The sequence below is a fragment of the Streptopelia decaocto genome (assembly GCF_964273445.1).
Source record: "Streptopelia decaocto genome assembly, chromosome: 4".
In the NCBI taxonomy this organism is placed as follows: Eukaryota; Metazoa; Chordata; class Aves; order Columbiformes; family Columbidae; genus Streptopelia; species Streptopelia decaocto.
Genome location: NC_138658.1, coordinates 20659964 through 20683693, shown reverse-complemented (window position 1 = coordinate 20683693; position 23730 = coordinate 20659964). Strand labels below are relative to the sequence as shown.

At 38.8% G+C, this 23730-nt stretch overlaps 1 protein-coding gene across 1 annotated transcript; it reads left to right on the top strand.

The window, feature by feature from the left end:
• The first annotated feature begins 885 nt into the window (after nt 1-885).
• LOC309439445 (uncharacterized protein) lies at nt 886-7618 on the top strand. Its single transcript, XM_082052042.1, has 6 exons — nt 886-1045; nt 3402-3599; nt 4177-4200; nt 4805-4884; nt 5546-5734; nt 6175-7618. The coding sequence occupies exons 1-5, from the start codon at nt 1000-1002 to the stop codon at nt 5678-5680; spliced, it is 483 nt and encodes a 160-aa protein (XP_081908168.1). The 5' UTR covers nt 886-999; the 3' UTR covers nt 5681-5734; nt 6175-7618.
• The last annotated feature ends 16112 nt before the right edge of the window (nt 7619-23730 follow it).

Sequence of the window (23730 nt, the reverse complement as noted above, 5' to 3'; positions counted from 1 at the left end):
CATGGCAGCAGAACATCCAGGAAAAGCCTTCTAACAATGAGTGGTAGTACAGAGAGTCCATAGAGACACAAGTATTCCATGTTGTACTGTTGTGTACTTCGAAAGAAATAGTTTCAGAAGAGGAAGAGGGTGAAATTTTTGACAGCGGGATGATATATTGCCAAGCAAAGTCCCTTTGCTTGACAAATGTATTTCCTTTTTACCTAAATTATCAACAGTTAACTCAGCATCATCTGTGGTACACCCTTGGATGAAGCACAAACCTGTGTCAGACCACCTGGAATACTGACCAACAATTCCAAGATGCACTTGGGAAGCAGTTATGGAAGGCATAATACTGTTTCCTAAAAGGGTCCTCAATAACTAGGGGTGTGACTTATCATGACACTTTATAGGCTGGAAATGGTTTTTCTTTTAATACTTATTTTTATGGTGCACTGAATATTTAGGAATATATTATAACCTGTGACTAGTGCAAAAGAAAATGGTTGTCTTTTGTGATTAACAGGCATTTCACATCCCTGTGCCCAGGCTTTTCCATCTGTGAAAGGATACATTTTCCATGCATACAGAGAGCTTTGAGATCTGCACAAAGTCTCTGTGTAGTTGTGAGATCTGAAAATATCCTCATCATAACTAGAAAGTTTTAGTAAATGCGCGGTTCAGAACTTGGTTTACCTATGAACAGAACTTGTCATTTAGCTGTTGCTTTCGTAATTTTTGTGCTCCCTGCACTTTGTAATAAGTAAATACTTTTCAGTACATCCAAAGCTCCTGGCGTTAAACAACCTCTGTGACATCTAAGCACTTGTAACTGCTGTTTTAGGAAATGGTCTGGTTTGGCCAATAAGCAGCTGAGGAAATGATAAATGCAGCAGGGACGGGCTTTTGAGGGCTCTTGCTTTGGGGGGTGACAACCACAACTGTGGGGACAGTGACAGGAGGAGCTCAGGTTTGTTTTCTGTCATTTTTGTGCGGTGCTGGATACAAAGGGGAAAAATGACAATGTATAAGACAATACCTACATTCATTCTGTTGTTTACAGGTGAGTGAACATCTTTTTTTTTTTTCTCAGCTATTGCTATCTCTTCAATATTTGCAATTACTTTTTGAAGATATTCCTAAGTCTGTTCTAAATGTTAGTTCACATGACTTGATCTGTAAATCATTGTACAATCATTGAATGACTTTTCTCTTTTCGTTAGTATATTGTACCACATGAATGATTACTTTAGTTACGTCTCTATCAGTAAGATATAACTCACTAAAAATCATACAGTTATTTTGCCATATTAATATCTGTAGCACCCCTAATAATAAAACTTCAAGAATAAGTCAGGTTATTATATTTTAAAGAAATCTTCTGCAGGTACAGAAAGACACATGTGCCAATGAAAGGCAAGAGTTCTTGCAACATTAGTCATCTTATATTCATTAATGAACGACAAAAATAAATGTTAATATCGATAATGATTAGTATTCTGAAAATCAGTAGTAGAACTAGAGAAATGGCAGCGTATAGAGATCATCCCCTTTTTCTGTCAGCACTGCTAGTTACAGGTAAAGCAGCAGGATCTCAGTGATGCTGCAAAGAAAGCAAAAAATTGAATGATTTCTGGCCATATAACCTTAAGAACCAAGACTTCCTAATCATCCCACAAAGACTTTGTAAATTTACAGAGTAGTAGTAAGGAGGTGATATCTCACTCTGCAAGTTCTACAGCCTTCCCAACTGCACCATTTGCACTATTAGGGCTGACAGGACTCCAGTGCCTTGTATAATTTCTGTCTAAAGAAAATGTTTAATACTCAAAATTTGTGACTGGATATGATATAACAGAGACCTCTTACATCATTTTTGTCTAATATTAGACAAAAGTGAAAGGATTTTTATATTTAGCAGTTAGCATATTTGACTAGCTGGATCACTTTCATACATTTTCACTAGAACATTGTTTCCCTGTAAAAAGAAAAATAATTGGTCTAAATTGGTGCAACAACATAAGGCGCTTTTTTCTTTACACCTCTGTCCCACTAAAGGCAGCAACAGAGGAAGAATTTATAATAAGAAGGTGCTAAAAGTTGGAGGGGTTTGGCTAATGGACCTTCTTATCGTGAATGTACACATGCTTTCAAGATCACAAGCCTGGCTGAGAATTTATGCCATTCAAGGGAGTTCATGGAGATATGTGTATCAGCAGGCCCACTCTGTAGAGCTGTGCTCTGCTTGGCAGGGTCCTATGAAAGCCTCACAGTGACAAAGCAGGTTTTTCTCCTACCCACTGAGCAACTTAAACCCATTGCTGTTCTCAACGAGAGAGGCAGCATCTGCCTGTAAACACTGTTCTTTGTTGCAGCATCACGGCTGCATCTGTTTGCTCCCTTCCAGAGAACCTGTTGCTGTTATGCCTGGACATGATGCCATAATTCTAGGAAGAGCTTTATTAGATAATGAGGTCTCAGGCGACACCAGAATTATTTAAGATGTTTTATGGTGTCGATTTTTTAAAACTTGTATGTCCGTGAAACTCACGTGGCACAGCGTTGTCCCCCTGTGCTGTTTCAGAGTCAGTTGTTTCCCATGTGGCACCTTCTGGAACTTCACTGGCTGAACTTGCCTCTGTGGAATAAGTCTTATTTTGTTTTTCATGTCACAACTGAGACTGTCTAAGAAAGCATCTGCTTAATGCTCCAATAACTTAACAAAAGGTATAGCTTTCCTCTCTTCCTGTCATTCAGAAAAAGTTCAGCAAAAGTATTTTTCAACCCTCCCAAAACCTTTTTTTTTTCATTAATTTGCAATTGAAGATGAGGAGGAATGTGAAAGAAAGAGTGTTTTCATTTGCTAACTAAAGCAAGCTAGTGAGTGTCATCATCTGTATTAAAGTCATTGCTTCTCATCTGAAAAGCATATAAGGCAAGATGAAAAGCGAGAATGAGAGTAAATACCAATAAACAACATCCCAGATGAATTTAGCTGCTGTATCCTGTCAAGCCCCATGAAAGCAAATGAAAACAGTTTTGCTAATTTGCACAGAGTGCCCACATCTAATAAAGGCTATAGCTCTGCTAATATTCCTTTATGGGTTTCATTTTCTTACTCCAAAGCAATGAAACAGTATCTGAGAAGAATACATATATAATTTTTGATTTTTAAGCTGAGTAAATGACAGTCTTGTTTTTTTCAAAACTTTTTCTGAGAAATGTCTTAGAAATTTCAATGTGAAATGTTCATACTGAAAAGTCAGATGGAGGGAAACATCACACATGTAAAATAGCAGGCAAGGTTATAAAATTATGAGCATTTGAAAGCAGGATTTTTTAACAGAAGTTATCAAACAACCTTAATAATAGATGGTATGACATACTTCAGCAATTTTGGGGTTTTTTTTCTATTTTAGGATGCCTTCATACCAATATGAATGTTGCTGCAGACACCCCACCACCAGGTACTTCCTTACCTACTGCCAAAGCCACACAAGCTCCTCAATCGGAAACACCACCACATAAGAGCAATCGCGATAGTTCCTTACCTGCTCCCAAATCCAAACAAGCTCCTGGATTGAAAACACCACCACATGAGAGCAATCCCGTTCCAGGTCTGTTTTTTAATTTATTGCTTCCTCCAAATCCTGAGTCAGTTCTTCCGTCGGTTTGCAGACCCAGGTCTTGTCAATTCGCTGTTCTATTTTTCCTGTTGTTTTCCATCCAGTGACTCTTTCTATCCAAAAGCATTAAAAAAAATCGCAAACACAAACCGATTTAGCAGAAATATATAATCCTTCCTCATTCAGTATGGTGGGCTCTGAAGAAAGCTGCTGTTCTGACTTGGGCTTAGTTAGACTAATTATAAATATACGTAAATCCACAGCTCTCTGAGTATACGAGTGCGCTCCAGCACACAAAGCCTTACCCACCAAACAGACCAAGCATGTATGAAGGAGTGTAAACAGAAATCAGCGTACAAGTATGATGAATGTAGGTACAGAGTAGTTAATGCTGCACCTTGTTATTTTGGCAAGAGATAATGAGCTAGTTTCCTTCTAACACCTGACTATAAAATCAGTGTTTTGTAATCGCTAAAAAAAAAAAAGTAGGGAAAACAGCTTTAGCTTCCTAACACATAGTTGTACTGTTTTCTCATGTTTCTAATTTTCATTCTTTCCCTTCTAACAGAAGAACAGCTGTCATCTCTGATAGGTAGGTTGAAAACTTCGGTATGTATACTCCTGCTTAAATATTTCTTTTCTTTACCTAAGTTTTGAGCTTTTTACTTCTTTTACTGCACTTGGTTATATTAAAAAAAAACAACCTATGTATGGACTTGCTTACGTTAGCCTGAAACCTCTGTTTTTATGGAAAAGTATTAAAGACACTCCTTAACTGCAAATCATGGTGTTTCTTTGGTGATTTGAGTTACAAGAATATCACTCTACTAGACTAAATAGTAGTAATTTACTTTCTTATTACCATAATTTGGGGCTTTTTCTTTCAATAAAATCTGTAGTGCAAATAATACTGTGAGCAGCAATAACTGTTGGTATATTAAGATTGGAGATGAGTATGGCACATACTTTGCACTGCCAAAAACAATTGACTGTAATGAGCTGTAATAGGCAGGGTTCATTTCTGTACAAATCCAGACTTGAATGAGATTTTTATTTGTAGGAAAAATAAATAGCTAGATTTTAACGTCACATATAACCATTTTGTACTGCATTATTATCCATCATGAATGTAGGTATTATTTTTTCATTTTCTCAATGGCTTAGAGTAATTATTACCTTCCTTTTTCCTCTTCTAGTGGCAGGAATCAGCATGACTGTTGTGTTCCTTTTCATTCTTGTAATTATTGGTGCTTGTTATGTATGGAAAAAATCAAAGGTAAGTAAGTGCAAGTTTTTACCTTTGGATATTTGTTTATGTGTGTATATTTATCTGTGTATGTTATAGAATATATAGTGTCGGCTTCCCAATTTTTTCACTCTTCACTCAGATTTATTGTGTTCATTTGCACTGGAGCTGCTTTTCCACTAGGATTTTTTGCCATGGATGGCATTCTTAAATTAGTCATCTTGTAATCAAGGTTTAATCTACCTTATCTGTGCCTCCCTTCCTGGGTCATATCTGCTCACATTTTAGTTGGCATAGTTTCTGGTTTGCAGTTTTATTTTCCCTTTAGCGACAGTTTTTGTCATTAAAGATCCTGCATCAGAGATGACTATTGAACAGTTCAAGTGAGTTTTTGCTGTCTGAGTTCCTTTGAATACTATAATTATTTTGCAACTGCAGTCTTATCTGTAAAATGTTAATATTGTTAAGAAATTAAAATATTAGGTTACTTATCTAATAATTAGAATAAATACAGTAACACTATAGGTTCAGGTATGTGAAGATAGCCTACTGTATTAATGAAACAAATTCATATAAGGAAAAGTATCAGCAGAACAAATACTAATATTATATTAACATTACCGATTTTGTTCTTTTCTGTAGCTCACATGCATACTGCAGTGATAATAACATATTTGTATTTCTTGCACAGGGAAGTTTGGTTGAAAACAATTCTGACCCCTCTGGTGAACCTGGAGTGGCCTTAAAAGATTTTCAACACTTGAAAACCAACACGAGTGGCCTTTTGGAAGCACATTACGCTGACAGTGGAAGCGCTGTTGCATGACCCTTTGGTCTGTGCACCTGTATGGCAAAGCTGCATATACCATGGGACTTCGGGTAAGTAATTTTCCCTTTTTCGGTGAGCCTTTCAAATCACTTCAAAATAATTTCAAATGTCAGTTAACAAGAAAATCCTGTTACCAACAGAGTCTCAGTCAATGCTATTAAGTAAAGCATGAAAACTGGGGGAAACATTAAAACCAGGGAGGTTCTGAAATGCCTCCTGACGTGACATGCATTGCCTGTAGCGTAACAAGAGAAAGGTCAAACCGCTGCAAAGCCTCAAGCCTTATAATCTCTTTCCTCTTTCCAATACCGTAACTAAATCCAATTCTGAGAACTGTGTGATACTACGGGCTCTGGGAAACTTAATCATTGGTATTTATGGCCTTTGCTGTGTATTTAATCTGTTATATATTGAAATGAGGTATATTTCTATCCTACTCTTCTTCCAGTAATATTTTTCTATGTTTTTCTTTTCTTATGTCATTTTTAGAGAGAAAAGAAGAAAGGAAAATCCTCTGTTGTAGCTATTTAAACAGCACTCCCCGAAGAGCTCTACCTTCATAAAAGTTCAATTCTTGAAATTAAAGAGATCCTAATTACAGAAAACGGCACACTTAGGCTATGTCTGTTCCAATAAATCAAACCTGCACAGGAACATTGCTACTGTTGAGATGAGCTGGTATAGCCCATGTTTATACTTGCATGTGTGTGAAATGCCTATTGGGAATGGTTCCTGGAGGGCTCTAGCTTCCAAAATTTAGCTAGGGTCAAAAACCAATTTACCAGCATCAACAGTAATATTCCAGTGCCTGAGAGTTTCCTAGGCTGTGTTTAATTTACTGGTCTATATACACAATGATATTGTTTAAGGCTATTTTTAAACTACTACTGCATTTTTGATTTAGATACTCATTCATTGACATTTACTAGCAGTCATTAATCAAAGCAGGCCACTGCACAATTTCGTTTATTTGCTGTGCTGTTTTTTCTGTTGTATTGTAGCTGTATAAAAGGCCAGTGGCTATGTAAGGCTCATTGCTAAAAGCTTGTTATGGTACCTTAGACTGAACTGTGTTGCACTCTCTCACTAGGTAGATGCTCTCATAGAATGGAGTAACAGAATAGTCTCACACCCTGACCTGAAGCCAAAGCTCAGAAATCACTAGTGCAATATACATTCATATCCTTGCCTATGACATTGCAAGTATGTGTAAATTAATCTGTGTGAAAACCTGTGTTGCGAGAAGGCTGCCACTAGTACCTAGAGAAATTCCACAACCTGAACAAGCTTCTCGGGCCAGTCATTTTCCTCAGTAATAGAAGAGAAGAATGCTGTCAGCTTTCAATTTCAGATACTGACTGACATTCTATGCAAATAAAAGCAGTTTCTTGCTGGGGTCTGCACTTACCTCATGAAAACCAAAGAGGTATTTTCAGCTGACTTCCATGAAAGAGAAATTCACTATCTATGCAAAAGAATATTTAAAAGTTCATCACTTTTTCCATTGCTCAGTAGATAAAGATATCTTCTTCATTTCCATGTGCTTATTCTGAGTTTAAGATGAGGTAACTATATGAATTATATCTGCAGTGATATTTATTAGGGGTGGGTGATTGTGCTATATCTGCTTCTTGTGTGTTTTTTTTAATGTACATTTGTTTTCCTTCCATTAAACAGACGTTCAGTAAGAGCTTGAATGCTTTTTTAGATTCTAGATCAAGAGTGCCTTTGGAAACAAACTAATTGAATGCAGAGGAAGTAAGAAAAACAAACATTTGCCAGGAATAATGAATATGAACCATGTTTACAGTACTTTTTAATTGATGTCTGAGACCACTATGTGAATGATTCTGCTTTTGGAAATGTTTTCAGAGTGGTTGTGTTTTGTCTGAACTTTTACAGAATTTCTGTACTAAAATAGTATTTACTATTTGCTATTTGGTGTTCACATTTTGTTATTGCGCTGTTCAAAATGTTTGTGATTGCTGAAGTAATCAAAAAAATATTCCTCTGGCTTGGGTGACCGGTCCCACAAGAGTGGATGCTGACTACTTAGCAGTTAAACTACCTGTGAAGTTGGAATTATTTGTGTAAATGAAGTCTGTGCAGCATATGGCCTGACACATGCGCTCACCAAGCAGTTTGTTTGGCTCGCTGCACTGTGGTTACATTGCGGTGCTGATCAGCTGAGAGACTGACAGGCGTTATGGGCTGATGGGGTAGGTGGCAGCAGCAGCTTGCTGGGAAGCAGTGGGGAGATAATGTTGAAAAGCAGGTTCAGACAGCAAGGCAGCAGAAAAGTGAAAAGAACAGTGTTCTGTGGCTCTGATTTGGAAATGGATGATATGGGAAAGCTAGAGGGGATTGGCGTGAGGTGGGGGAGGTGAAGTGTTTATTAAAAGGGAAAGGGAAAAGTGGGAGGAAATCAGGAAAGCCCTGATTTGCGGAAGCTGGGGGCATGGAAATCAGACCAGCAGTACATGCTACCTATGATTTGATGGCCATTATATTAATTTGATTGGTAAGCCTATTTTAAGTTAGTTTACTCATACTTTTTTTCCCAGTATAAAAAATATGAGAATTGTCTCAGTTTGCAGGAGGTTTTAGATCAGATGGGAGATAAATCTTTTTGAGTACAAGAAGGAAAAAGCAAACTACTCAAACTGCTGTTGGAACCTTTTAAAAACAGATTGCACAAAGTACCCCTGTTCCCAGCACAATAAGAAGGTTGTACTAAACAGTCTCTGCAGGTCTCTTCAAGCTCCTTTCCGATTTCTAACAGATACCACAGCTAGCTAGCTGTGTTTACGCAATAGCCAGCTCCATTTGTGAATAACTTGCAAAAAGTGGAAATGCTGAGAACCCACCAAGCCCAGTACCCTGCAGCCAGCAACACTACTAACAGGTGCCTAAAACCAGGTGAGCGTAATAACCTTCCTCCCTTTGCATTCAGACCCTTCCAACTTTACTGCATTTTCAGCAGTATAGACTTGACCTGTACAACATGCTGAAGACATGTGTTCCACAACTCAAGATCTCTTTTCTCTCTCTCTCTGTTTTGTTGGTTTTTTTTTTTTTTAATCTGCTGTCTAATAGGCATATTCATTGTCCTCTTCGTCTTTTTACTATGTACAAAGCCAGTGGACAGTTACGCTCTCACTTTTCCATGTCATTCATGATATTACAGCCCTCTAGCATAACAGCTTTGTTCCCGAAAGTGACAGTGCTGCTTATACTGGATTGATTTAAAGTTCAGCACTTTAGAAATGTGCGAGCACTTCTACTTTTAATAACTAGAGGCTGAAAATTGCAAGCTTACTGTACTTTCTGAGGTAACAATTTTAATTTTTACAGTTTCTACAAATTGTTTAAAAGTTAGTGTCTGTACTTACAGTGGAGAACACAAGTTAGAGGCGAAAAAAGTATGCTGCTTCAGTTCGAGTACGTTTTGCTAAAGAACATTGACAGTATTTTATATATTAACTCATATTGGTTATGTATCATCCCTGTTTTTATACAAATTAGCCATCTTGGTCAATCCAAAAACTTACTTTTGCATCACATAACAATGAAGACAAATTGAAGGATTCTCCCATAGTTTGCATTACCCTGTATCTCATAAACAGAGGAAAACATTTACAATATCATTAAAATCGAAAGCCTGGCAGTGAAAACTTAGACATTTGTAACCCTTAAACCCTTTCTTATGCAAAGTCATCCTTTAGGCCTTTAACATTTTATTTGTGTCTACTAGTGTTTTCTATTCCCCTTTCCCTGCTAGAAGCAGACCCAGCAGCAGCCAGACTGTTTCCCTGTCTAAAGAGGTCTAATCTATAAATGAAACCAGGCAGAATATTGTAGATGGTAAATGTGAGACAAGGTGAGAAGGGACTGCAGGGCCCAGGGTATTATTAGCAATTTGTGTGCCTGTCTTTAGGCAGACAATAGATGTGATCACCAACAGGCCATTTCACGCCATCTCAAAAAAGACCATGGAAGCACCTTGCAGTGAATTGTCAAAAATCGGTAGGACTGCTTCTGTTCTTCAGCAGTCCTTGCCAAGGCGCAAAGCATTAAATAGACACACACACAAACACAAGAAGTATCTGTCTGCCTCATAGCCATTCCTGCGAGCAAGCTTCGAACCAGGCTGGGTGGCTGGAAGCCTCCGTGTTGGAGACAAACCTGACGCTTCTTGTTGGTAGCACTTGTTCTTTTGATAGAAAGAAATGGGTCCATTGACAGGATTTCAAACCAGTTGTTTTCAAAACACTGAGTTTTGCTCTCAGACATCACTCTATACATGTTTTAATAGTATTTGACTAATCAACACTGGCTTTCTATTCCTTCCTGTGTGTGCTCAAGTACAGTAGAGAGAAGCGCTGGAGAAGGGTGTCTGCCTACAAGAGTAGGAAAGGGTGTATCCTAGTGTGTGCCATTGATAGGGTTGGTGTGAGATCCCCCTGCAAAGATGTGTTCTCCTGTGCCCCTCCCTTGGCCTCAGTTAACCTATGAACACCCTGTTTTTCACTTTACGCTAGACAGAGCCTTTTTTTATGTTTGGTTTTGGTTTTTTTTTTTTGCATACAAAGGATGTTTTGAACAAGAAGCAACAGAGGTGCTTTTGCCAGGTTTGTGCCATGAAAAGAACTCCAGACAAGGAGAATTTTTCCTGAAATCTGTAGCTGATGAGGCGTCCTTTTCAATAGCTGTAGTATAGCCTTAGTAAGTGGAATGCCTGTGCTAGTTTTAGTGGAATGACTTCATATGTATTTCAGGTATACCTGGCAGCATATTTGTACCTCCATTTAAACAAAACAAGAAATTTCTGGAGCAATGTTGCCTTAAAATTTTCAGCCAGCTGACTGTTGTATTTGTTAGCTACCTCCAGCAGTAATTTGGAAAGATTAATATTTCAGACTGAGTAGATAAACATAGGTATGTGTAAGTAATGTAGAAAAATTTCTGTGTTTCACACACTCTGGTTAACATAGTCGTTACGTATGCTGTCATTAATTTACTGAGGAGGTAGCCTCCAGTTGTCAGAATTATGCTGAGTTGACCCGTGGTACATGGATTTTGACGAACTTAATGAAGTCTGTTCCACAACAAACATTACCAGGGATGACACTGTATGATTGCTCTCTGAGTGAAAAAATAGATTATTCTGGATCTCTACCAAAATGAGAGATGAGGTGTAGGATGCTATGTGCTGTGTGAAACTGCGGATGATGCCAGTAAAGGTTCAAGAATACATTAGCCCTAGAAGCTATGCTGTGATTAAATTCTGGAAAATCCTGGGTTCTGAGAAAGACCATTAAGGAAAATAGGTGAGCACCTTAAAAAGACTGTCCAAGCACGGCACTGTGCATGTATAGGGATGCTTTGGTGGTGTCTCTTATTGCTGTTGCAGGGTGATTGGGGATAACGGAACGTGCTGCTTGTTCATTAAAAAATTCCCCTTGAGGGTAGAGTCACATGCACTGTTAGGATTAGGGAGTTTTGTGCACATGAACACGTACACTTGGAGTCAAAGAGTCACAGAACGGCTGAGGTTGGAAGGGACCTTTGGAAACTGAAGTTGTGCAAACATTTTTTTATTTGTTTTTTTAAATAAAAGATAACATCAATAAAAAGTCAACTCTGTGAAACAAAGTCCAACTCCCTCTCTTCTAAACAAAATATAAGTGACTCAAAGTATGCAGCAGAATCAAATCTCTTTAGTGAGTAAGTGACTGTAACAGGCTTTCAGATGCATAGTTACTCTGGAATAGTAGTGAACTACAATAATCTACTGTTATCAAACAGTAAATAGCAGTATTCGAAGTGTGAATCACAAAGTGTAAACTAGCCGTTGTTTTATAGGAAAAGATAGATAGGTAGATAGGTAGATAGGTAGATAAGTAGATAGGTAGGTAGGTAGGTAGATAGATAGATAGATAGATAGATAGATAGAGAGATAGAGAGATAGATAGATAGATAGATAGATAGATAGATAGATTGCACGAGGACCACGTCTTCGTCTAGCACAGGTTTTGTAATGTTCTGCAACACTAGTGGCTGACATTGACTGATGTTAAACAACTGTGTGTCCTTTGCAGAAGTCACCCATACTGCTTTGTGCCTCTAGGTTGGCAAGCCCTAAGCATTCAGGAGGTTTTGGCAGAAGTATTGCAGATGACTTCTGAAATTAATTTTCACTGTAACTGTAGGCCAAACTGTACGAAATTTTCTCACATCAGCAATCCACTGGAGTTATCAAGACCATTCATGTGAGCAATTTATTGACCTTCATTTCTCTTGCTTAGTGCTATATATATTGCGTTGCAATTTTCTGCTCCCATACAACTTCTTTACAACTAAAACTCTAGTTTTAGATCTCATTTGTGTTAACAAAGGTATTCCTTTTAAAGTTTAATCCAGTTAGGCATATTCTTTTAAGGAATTTCAGAGTTGCATGTTATTCTGAGATTGCAAAGTGTCTTCTGTGGTAAAAAGTCAATCTCAGATTCTCACTTAGAACAGGTCAGCACAGATACAGTGAATATTGTTGTCTGAATAATAGAAAAAAAAAATACCATTCTTCAGTACAGTTTTGCAATTTCAGCAGCAGATGGCTCAGATAAGAAGGGTCTGGGTATATGAATAGTGACATTGTTATTCATCCATCAGCCTCATTACACCTGGGCACTCTGTGCCCTGTTATAGGCATACTGTTGTAACTCGAGAACACATTTTGATCAAGATGTATAATCCTGGCATTAAAAAAGTACATTTTAAGATGGGATTATTGTGGGGATTATTAACATGGCATCCCAAATTCTGATTCTACTGTGATTAGAAGGAGAATGTATTGCCCACAACCGCACTTTGAATCTTAGCATCTTGAGACATTCTAGTGACTCAGAAGGCTGGATTTGCTTTCTTACCTGCATATTGAATTTCAAGACTGATGATAGATCTTGATGATAGAAAAATAGTCAGTAATCATCAGAAATATTCTCATAATAATAATAATAATAATTACATTGCAAAAAGCTTTGAAAAAAACGGAAGTATCGACTTTGAAGTACTAGATTCAGTACTAGACAGAGGAGGTTATGGCTAGCTTTAATGTAGTAGCTGAGCTGGAATGGAATCAGGGAACATACACAATTGTAATTAGGGGATAGCATGTTTGAGGTTTTCAAAGAAAATGACAAATATATTCTGTTCAGGATTTGCCTTTGTCATACAATCAGGCACAATGTAGACCCAGGGGGTGGGAGGAGCGGGAAGCTGTGTTTTAAAAGATGCCTACCTGGTATTTTCAGATCTTATTAAACCCTCTAAGTTTCTATTCAAAACTTATTTATAATATTTTTGTTTAAGAAGCTGAATCAGTTTCTGGAATTTGTAGTGGCTGATGTTTCCAAGTGTTTGCTTTCAGACATGCATTTGCAGGAACGCCCTGTATGTATGAAAAGCAATGAATGAATTAGGAATAACAGAGAAAGACTGAGGGGTGGATTGCCATCCCAGAAAGGAGAAGGTGGCCACCAGCTGCAGTACCTGGAGCCAGGACCAATAAGGGGCATGCTTTTTTCCCTATACATATGTATTTGCTAGGAAGACAACTGAGAAAATTAAGCAGGTTTGTGTGTGCTGATATTTGCAACACAATTGGATTGCATGCTAGTGGGGAAAATAGTTGAAAATCTGACTTCAGGTGAAAATGATCCAGAACATTGATAGATGTTTTGGCACCTTTTTGTGGCCTAGTGGTTCAGCTCCTCAGCCAAGTTCAGGCTTTCAGTTTGGTGCTGGCTGTACCCATGCCAGCTGAGGCCACCAGTTTCTCACCAATAATAAATTCATGGCAAAATCGCAACTTGTATGCCATGCTGAACTGTCTGCTCTTCTCTTGTGAGCAGAGTTCTGAAATGCACAAAAAGCGTGTCTTGTGAGTGCAGCTCTCTTCTGCCTGAATGATCTGCTTGCCCATACAAACATAACAAAAAGTCATAGATTAGTAGTGGAAAGATATCTGGAATCCAAAATAAAGGTGGTTGCTTTAATACTTGCCAGTCATGGAAGTGTTTGTGGGGTTTAGCAACAAAGCCCTTCACTTACATCCAGGTAAAACAGAGCAATGCAGTGTGTTCAAGAGGTTATGGCAGGTACAGTTCTCCATATCCCATAAAATGGCTTAAATTGGCAACTTTAGATATGACTGTGCAAAACTAACAGCTTGGCTTTAGAGGAGGAAACAAGCAAGGATGAAAAATCTGTGCTTTCCATCTTCATGGTTCCAGACCCTGTTACTTCGTGGGTAATGAAGGGCGTTCACAGAGAATGCAAAAAGTGAGATGCAAGTGTGAATGGAGCCTAGAAGAAACGTCTTGGAAGAAAGTAATGAACTATATGACAATATTGTAATCCCCGTCACTGCTCTTCTACAAAATGTTTGTATTGGATTCAGGTACTCAAACTACTGAACAAACGGATGTCTGAGCCCAACCTACATGGACTTCATTGATGTTACAGTTAATGAGTTCTGTTCAATGCTGTGTTCTGGACAAAATCCAGCCAATTAAGGAAAAAAATTGGTCAGGGAGTTCATCCATATTCATCAGGGAATGAGTTTTATAATGCTCTTCTCCGGCTAGATCCTTCATTCTCTGCCCTTTACATTGGTGCAAGTGAGGGAAAAACACCAGGAACTTTCTCCTACTGTTTTTTCACCCAAGCTCAAGAAATGAGGCAGCACCTCTGCACTGGGGATGCATTGCATGTGGGTGCAAGATTGTGCACTGTACAACTGAGATGCTACATATCAGTCCTAGGCGATGTCTGATGGCAGGATCTGTCTTTTTGAGAAAATATCTACTTTTCACAGAATCTTTGGCTTCCTGTCTGTAAGAAATATTAGGTATGCTTTAATGACAACTCCAGACTAGTGGAGGCTGGCGCTAAGTATTTTGCAGCTATGTAGATTATGCCAAATTAAAAGAACAAAATCCACAATACTGGAGCTGAATGTGAGGTTAGAGGTAGATGTGGTTGGGACAAGTATTAACTGAAGGAAGTGGATAAAGCAGCAGGCCATTGAATACTAGGGTTAGCTTGGCTTTTACTATAAAAAAAATTATCAGTTGGAAACACAGCTAAAAATGTCACTGCTGTATGTACTCACTGCAGCTCAGAATGAGCTGTCAGTGGAAAATACGATCCCTTGTGCTTTTCACCACACAGAATCCTGGAACCCTCCGAGGTGGTGGGGAGAGACAGAACAATGCAATTTTTCTGTAGTCACACAAAGTGTATGACCAAAAAGCTTTCTGCATATAAATAATACAGATACGGATGCCCCCCTTTGCTAAGATGTAAGAAATCAAAAGGCACAGTTCGGAAATGCTACAGCAAAAAGCTGTGTTTTCAATTTGAAGTAAGAGCTGGGAGCATGTGAAAAATAAATGAAATTGAGAGATTAAGCAAGACTATGGGATAAATATTCTGGTTAAGCGGTAAAGGCTTCAGTGACAATGTAAGATGCCTGGGGCAGGGGGAGGGGAAGAAATGGGTCTAGGAAGTCCAGAAGAGTATAAGAATGAAATAGCAAAAAGAGTACAAAAAGACCAGTGACTGGAAGAAGAGATGGGGAATAGAGATTTGAAGGCTGAAAGCTGCCTTCAGGAGTAAGCAACCAACAACAATGGGGTCTGGGAAGAAGAGATTTCCAAAGTGAGGGAACACAATTGGAGGTGAAGGCTTGCAAGGCTGAAGGTTTAACATCCATGAAAGGGGAAAGGAAATGCTGGGATTTAGAAAGGGAGTGAAATCAAGTAACTGAACATTTATCCTTGGAAAACTAAAGATGAGTGCAAACTGAAATAACAAGTATTGATTTGAAGTGTCCAAATGTTAGAAAGGAGCAATGTGTGTCAGAATAAGAGCTTGTACGTGACTCCAGTACTGGAAACAAGGACTGTCTTTATAATGGGAAAACCAAACCTGTAGTTTGAAGTCATCCAGAACTCAGGGTATTTAGGCCCAAATATTGATAATGTAAACATTCTGCTTTAAAGATAAAATAAAATAAAATAAAATAAAATAAAATAAAATAAAATAAAATAAAATAAAATAAAATAAAATAAAATAAAATAAAATAGTGCCTTCAGCAGCTTTGCAAACACAGCTGTTAGGCACAGGTTTCAGTTATATTTAAGTCAGTACATTGGTACCAGCTTGCTGGTTAGAGGATCGGGCATAGATTTCTTCTTACTTCCCAGACAATGCTGTTACCCGCTAGACTATTATGCAGAAAAGCAAAATTATATTAGAACTGGCACTGGTGTTACCCATTGGCATTATATTTTCTATTATTTTTAAGAGTTATTTCACTGGCATCTATCTTCAGGAGGTCAAACAGTCTGAATCCCAAGTAGTAGAAGTCACGTCGTATTTCTTATTGCATTCCTACGTAATCAGTGGAGGAACTTTTGGAGGTCTTCAGAGGAGCCACTTTTGTCTAAAGAAATTTTAGTAAATATGGCCAGGTAGTCTAGAATGACATTTTCTGTCTCTTTTCCTCATTTTTCACTCACCTCCTGTCTTGGTGCCTTAATTAAATGTGAAGTAATATCAACTAGGTCATTGCCTCTCCTTTAGTGAAAGCAGATTAGAGTAGAAGTTGGCAAAAACATCTATATGTCTAAGCTATTTAAATAACTGTATGAAAAACTGGGGTGTCGAGACATGCAGCTGTTCAACTAGATGTCTGAGTATTAGGCTAGGTTTGAAAATACCTGAGTTCGGTGTGCAGCCACATTTACCAATGTGATTTTTCATGTGTGTGGTCAGATGCCAGTTTCTGCTTCAGTAATATATAAGAAGGTTTCTCAATGTTTCCATTGTTGTTCCAGTCAATTCTTAGAATTCTTTCAAATTGTTCCATCTTGCTTTAGGAAGGTATGATGAGTACAGCAGTTGATTCATAATTAGTTTCCATTGTTAGTGTTTGTTCACTAACATGCTCCTTGTAGATGATGTTTCTCTCATTTAGCAAACAATAGCAGGCCCCCTACTAAGGGATGCTTTGAGATATACAAGTGAAAAACACTAATAACAACTAGATAATACTAATTTTATGTATTAGAATATTTCCCTCAAAAATAACCCACTTATATGTGCTCTGAGACAGTGGCTCCTGCTCTCTTATACTGCTTGATAGCCTTATCAGTAAGCACAAAGAATACCACCATAAAACATGCATCTATTTTGGCACACAGATTCAGCCACAATAGAGAGGAAAGGGGATTTTAAAGGCAACAAAAGATTTCATCTTTTACATGAAGAGACACTTCATAAATGTTATAGAAAGTTTCATTTCTGCATTTCCTTATTTTTAACCAAACATTTTCACTTTTATCTGGAAAAGGAAAGTGAAAAATGCCATAAACCAGACTACACGAAGTTTTAAAATGATGGAAAGTAAGATGTAGAAAAGTTGCTTTTGTTCTATCTTAACCAATTTTTTGTTTCATTTCACTTCATTAATTCAGATTGTTTCACTTTCTGACATGAAAAATAGCTCGATTTCTTCTGCTGCTCCCAAAATTTTAACGTCACTGAGAGACTCTTCTGTCATACTTTAGGATCATGAAAATATTTGAAGACATGCAAACACATGCTCTGTGTGTGCTTTAGGTGATGACTGCTTTAGAACGTGTAGTGAGTATGAGACAATGATACATAATTGCAGCTGATTTTTCTGATTGTCAGGTTTTAGCAGCTTATTTTAGGCATATTGCTGTGGTTTTGATAGATTTCATTGGAAGATTACATGCTAGTACAACAGCTTTTTGATCAAAATTACTTGGTTGGAATAGCATTTGGGACTTAAATAGGCTAAAGAAGAACTCAAATTTCAAGGCCAGGTCAGACAATCTCATAAATCTGCAGCTATCACTCATTAAGAGACTGAAATGATAAAGACCACACAAATTGTTTCATGAAAGATCTTCAAGCAAAGCTTATTTTTTTTTCCCTTTGGAGAACTGCGATTTCTTCCTTTTAATGAAATGCTTGTCTAGAGCACTTGTCTTTCTCCTTTTCTCCCATAAAACAAAAAATTACCCTTTCTTTTCCAGCTGTAACCTACTCTGCATATCTAAACATATGCACATTCTGAAGAATTATTGCACTCCTACCAAGGTATAAAAAAAATAATCTTTCAGCTATTGAAGCACTGGAATGTCAGCAAATCCAAGAAGGGAAGACTTTGCATCCAACGAGGCTGGTTGCAGCTGTGCTGGAATTCTCCCACAATACAGGGAAAATGATCACTTGTTAGAAGCAAATCTGAAGCTACATCTTTAGTTCTATATTTTATTTAATCCGAAGTGCTTTAACAGTTGTACAACACGAAGAACATTAAGTTTTTATACATACACAGATGAGAATGTGGAGCAATTTGGGTTTTTTTTCTATCTGACCTCAGTGATTAGCAGGTGGACAGCATCTGATTTTTGTATATTTAAAAAAAATCTGGAGATGTTTAGTCTAGCCATGTAAAGCCTTACAAAAAAATTCCCTCATTTTCAAAAAACATTTGTGTATGAAAATGTGATGCTTCTGTATAAGAGCTGGTTTGGGGTTAGGCAGAGTAATTTGGCTTATAGCTGCCAATTGAAACATCAAGGGTTTAGAAAAAAAAGTGTATTTAATCTGCCATGATTTTCAGAGAAGCATCTGCAGTTTGTTTTATTGTTGTATTTACATATATTCAACCTCTTTCATCGGCAAGTACATCTTTCTTTTATAACTAAAACTGGCGTATAAGTTTACATATACAATATACAGACTAGTCTAGATAAGAAGCATTACAGACAATTTGGACCGGAGATAAGTGGATCTGAAAAGATTATTATAGAAACATCTAGGTATAGGTAAAGTCCCAGAAGATGGATGGGGTACATATTTTCACTTAGTACAGAAAGCTGAGTGACAGTCTGTGTATCTGAGTGCTTTGTAAATAGTTTGGACCTCTGCTGTAGTTTGCAAAACTGTAGACAATCCCTCCATCACAGACACACCCAGAAGATCACCAACATTGCTGGAACCAGGGCCAGGAATCACATGCTTGTCCTGCCTGTGCCCTAGCTCACTTTCTAGTTAGCTTTATCTTCCTTCCCCTCTCCCCCCCCTCCCTTTTTTTTTATTAAAAAAAAAATCTCCCCAAACATTTGTATGCTGAGGAGACAGCCCCTTGGCAATCAGCCTGATTGCTGCCAGCTGTGGTACCTGGGGCCCTGCCCCAAAAATCCCAGGTGGCTTTTTGCAGAGCTTGCTGCTGCATCCCACAGCGTTAGGTGAGTTCTTGCTTCCCTTCTTTTGTGTAGAAAATGGTTAGGAGCTCCCCAGGAACAGGCTGGGATGGGTCAGGCAGGCAGGCCTGGGGGGAGGCAGGAGGGCCGCCATTACAGAGGGGGGCTAGGAGGAGTCCGCCATTACAGGGGGGTGACAGACTTAATGCTGCACCTCCTCCTGAGGGTGAGGAGTGTGTTGTGTGGCCAAAGATGGAAAGCTTGCAGTGGGGGGTGGTTGTGGGAAGCTTCAGGGGCTGCTGGAAGAGGCTGTGGGGGAAGCTTTGGGCTAGCACGCTGGGGTGGTAGACGTGTCGCATCGCACCCCGTCAGCCCTGGGGCTGAAGCCGCCTGTGTGAAACTGAGCTGTCTGTGGAGTGTTGACCTCCACACTGTTTGTACACAGCCTCGTGTGCCTCCTGGTTGGTAAAGGTGTGAGATGGTACAGCTCATCAGTGGTAGAAGCATCTAGAACATGTGAATTTTTTACTTTTTGCATAACCCCAGTGCATTTCTTTGTCTCCTGGTGGTGTCCACTATGGCATGGTGCAATAAGGCCGGAGTGGTGTGAGGGGGGAAGAAACCAGAGAGCCTTTTGTAGAAAATATCCTGTTTTTTTCCACCTAACTCAATGGCTTACCTTTATTAGCTTGGATCATTTATTTGAATTATTTTTAAGATGAACTGACATAACTGGACTCTAGTTCAGTAAATCTCAAATATCTCAGTCAGACATGTGGAACAAAATCATTTATCTAGAAAGCAGCGTTTTATGTGCTAACATGAGCATGGAGAGCTGTGGAAGGAAAATATGAATTCTGATACTTGATCTGCTTGAAATCTTGCAAGTACAGCTGTGGGGTATTTCAAATAACTGCCTTACTGAGGGAAACCATCTTACATTATTCAAGCCCTACCTGATTTGAATTTATGACTGTCTAAATATGCTCTGTGGCTGAATTACAAGGCATGTGTGTGTGCATATTAAACCGGGTGACTGTGGGAAGCAAGTAACAGTGACCTACAGCTTAAAGAATGATTAAAACCAAGAGCTGATATGACCAATGGACTATAATAGATGTAAGTAGTTTGAGTGCTTGTCATCTATCCACATGATGCTAATGTTGGCAGCCTGTTGAAAGTGATGGGTGGGAAACTAGTGCAAAGTGCTGATTTATTTTATGCTAATGGGGAAAAGTCCATATTGTTCAAATTAAATCCTAAAGCAGAAACAAATCATCCAGCCAAGCCAATCCTATGGAGTTTCATTGGAACAGTTAGTGGTCTCTTTTGTGACCTCAAAGTTGTAAAAATTAATGTTAGGGGGCTGCTGTTTTCAAGTGCTTCTGGCTGCTGAAAGCAGCTGAGATTCTCCTATAGATGGTTATTTAAGTTAAAAGCCGAATGGAGAGATCATAGCAATTAGTGCATGTTGGCTTCTAACTGCATGAGAGTGAATAATGCGGGAGAAGTGATCCAGGACTGTGTCTGTATGTGTGCTTTTTCCCACCAGAGTACCAGCAGTTCTACTCAAAAAAAAACAAAAGGGGAGGGGAGAGAGTAATAAAAAGAGCAGGGGAAAAACCTCTTGCTGCTTCACTTGAACAGAATAAAGGAGATTATGCAAAAGTAAACTAAAGTGGGAGAAAAGAAAAAATACTTAAGAGGGAAGAACAGCCTACTTCAGGGCTCTCTGACTGGGTCTGGAGTACGGTGCTGTTCATACTTCTGCCACAAACTGCCTCCCCACAGGCTCATTGCAGACTTGTTGCAGGGAATAAAGCTCTCCCGCTTTTTCCAGTGTAGTTTGAGCCCTAGTAAAGCATAATAGGACTTCAGCATTTTTACTTATAAACCGAAGGGCAAAATTATTTATCATCTTGGAGTTTTAGAATTTCATGTCGAAAAATTGAGAGGCAGGAGGCTTATGAATTCACATTTTAGCTACTTACTAAGGGAACTTATCTGCATAAGAGAGATAGAACTATACCGTAGCATAACTCCAGTTTCACTAAAACTCTTAAAACATTGTGCAATGAGAGACACTTTTATCATCACTCTTGAGCAAACTTGAATTTCCATTTTTCCAGAGGTTTCCAGCTGCTCACTGGAATGACTTAGAGCAATGAGATGGTGTTTGAAGACAGTGCTCAGAGAACTGATCTCGCATTTCAAGTCAAGAAATGCCTTTGGAGAGGGGTCAAGTACAACACCAGCATTTTTTCCCCACACGTCTTTTTCTTAGGGAACATGCAAAACAGTGGCAGAATGTGTCTGTTTCATGGCCATTGTTGAAGTGGACATTCAGCTTTTGCCTTTGCCAGATGGAGTAATGTAAGTTTGGCTTACGTTCTTTAGTGACTTCACATTAGCGCCTTGGGACTAATAATCTGTAAATTAGTGTTTATTCCATTGGTGCTCCAGCGTAGACATTTATCTGTGGAAAGTTAAAGATAAGGGGTTTTTTCCTATGCTGCTGTTGTAACCTTAAAAATTAGGAGCCCACAACTAATGAATCCAGAACAGAGACACTGCTACTGTTGTGTGAAGAGTGACTAGGAGACCGTTCTCAATAGTCTTCAAGTGGTCATGGTGATCAGGGAAGATCCCTGAGGACTGTAAGAAAGAAGTGTCACCCCTGCCTTCAAGAATGGCAAGAAGGAGGATGTGAGGACCTACAGGTGGGTCAGTCTCTCCTTGATCCTGGGGAGGTGATGGAACAACTAATCCTGGAAGCAGCTTCCAAACATAAGGACAAGATGGTTATCAGGAGTAGCCAGCAAGGATTTATGAAGGAGAAGTCATCCTTCTCCAGCCTGATAGCTTTCTCCAATGTGATGGCTGGTTTGGAGGAAGTGAGAGCAGTGGATGTTGTATACTTTGACTTTGGCAAAGTTATTGACACGTGTCTCCTGTGACATCCTTATAGATGAGCTGATGAAGTACAGACTAATGAGCTAGATTGAAAACTGACTGAGCTTCTGACCTGGAAGAGTTGTGATCAGCAGCATCAAGTCCAACTGGAGGCCAGTCGTCAGTTTGATACCCCAGGGATCAATACTAGGGCTGTGTCGGTGCAGAGTAGAAAACTGTGACATGTTCCACCACTTGATGGCATCTGACAACTCTGTATATGTGCACAAGGCTGTTGAAAGGATGCAGAAACTGAATTGATGCCTGGGGACACAGCCAAACTACCTCAGGATTTACCAATATAAATTATTTCAAGTAAAGGTTACTAAGATCACAGGGGGAAGCAAACTTTGTGTGGAAGAAAGTCTCAAGCTGATTGTAAACTCCTGAAAGAACAGAACAAATTGATGCCAGCCAGCTGTGAGAGCTGGTGACAAAGACAAGAGGCTGTGGAGCTGACCCTTGACACCAGCAGTTGCAATTGCCTGGCATGAAACCTCCTGCACTGCCAGCAACAGAAAGACTGACAATAACTGCTGGTGCCAGCAGGGGGTTGAGGAGAAGCCAAGCTGAGCAGCAATTCCATCAGAATTTGCTTATTCAAAGACCAGATGAAGTGCAAACCAAACGTGGGAGCTCAGCATAGCAGTGTGCACCAGAACTGAGGGGTTTGCGCCACGTAATGTAGGAAAGAAGAGTGTTGGAGGACGTGGCTACTTCACAGCCTGGTGCTCAGGTACAGCTACAAACACCAGTATCACAAACAGCTGTTCTGTAGTGATTGGAAACAATGGGATAATTAATTTTTCTCATGAAAACTGATGATGAAATAATAGCTTAGTTACTTCTCCTCTTGATTATAATGCTCTTTCCAGCCTCTTTTCTATGGTGTATGTTAGTACAGAATTACAGAACCTTGACTGTCTTATGCTATTTAGTGGCTTTCTCTGGCAGTCTCAGTATGAATTTTCAGCTCTACATGTGTGGGTCAAACCCATATTTCTTATTCCTCCTAGACCACCAAAATGCTGCATTTCCGTAATACTTACAGTTCTCCAACATATGTACTATTACTGGCTCCTTTAGGAAAAATAATATCAGAACAATTTTTAGCAAGCTCAGATTTAATTTTATACTGAACTTACTACACCATAGCTTGTACTTGGACCACACTGTCCTTGGTGCTTACCTTTTTCTTCAGGCTATCATTTCCTTGAATAATTCTGGGAAGTCTCTTAATTTAGGAAAATATGTGGTTGTTTACAGTGGAAGAATGTAGCATAATACTCAGATGAAAGTGTAGTGAAGTGTTTGCACAAAATCTGCGAAAAGCAGTCCCTGAGGTTGACAATTTTGACCAGCTCTTGTTTCCTTGATATCTGAGGTATGGGTTCATGCACAGCTGTATGTGTTTTGGACTACAGAAATTATTGTCTTCAGTGCTTTCTGCAGTGGTAGAAATACTGAAATCTTGCAGACACACATCAGTGATTTTAAGTTATGATCAATCTAAAATATATGGAAACTTTCTTTGCATTGCTAGCAGCACAGCTACCTAGGAACAACTTTTCCTTATGAAATGCAAGCTCCCGTAATTGTTCAAGATGTTAATATAATATACAGAGAATATGTGGCTAAATTCACCTTTCTGCAACTTTTTGATTGGGAGTACTTGAGCATACTACCTTAGTGTTGCATTAACGCTGTCTTTTATTGCAATTCACGATTGATATTCAGTAGTATGTTCTAGAGGTATAATAGAAAAAAGGTAATTCAATCATAAATTAA

Coding starts and splice junctions, on each gene's coding strand:
- LOC309439445 (XM_082052042.1), top strand. CDS start 1,000: ATGACAATGTATAAGACAATACCTACATTCATTCTGTTGTTTACAG. Junction 1,046..3,401: donor ATTCATTCTGTTGTTTACAG/GTGAGTGAACAT, acceptor TTTCTATTTTAG/GATGCCTTCATACCAATATG. Junction 3,600..4,176: donor TGAGAGCAATCCCGTTCCAG/GTCTGTTTTTTA, acceptor CCCTTCTAACAG/AAGAACAGCTGTCATCTCTG.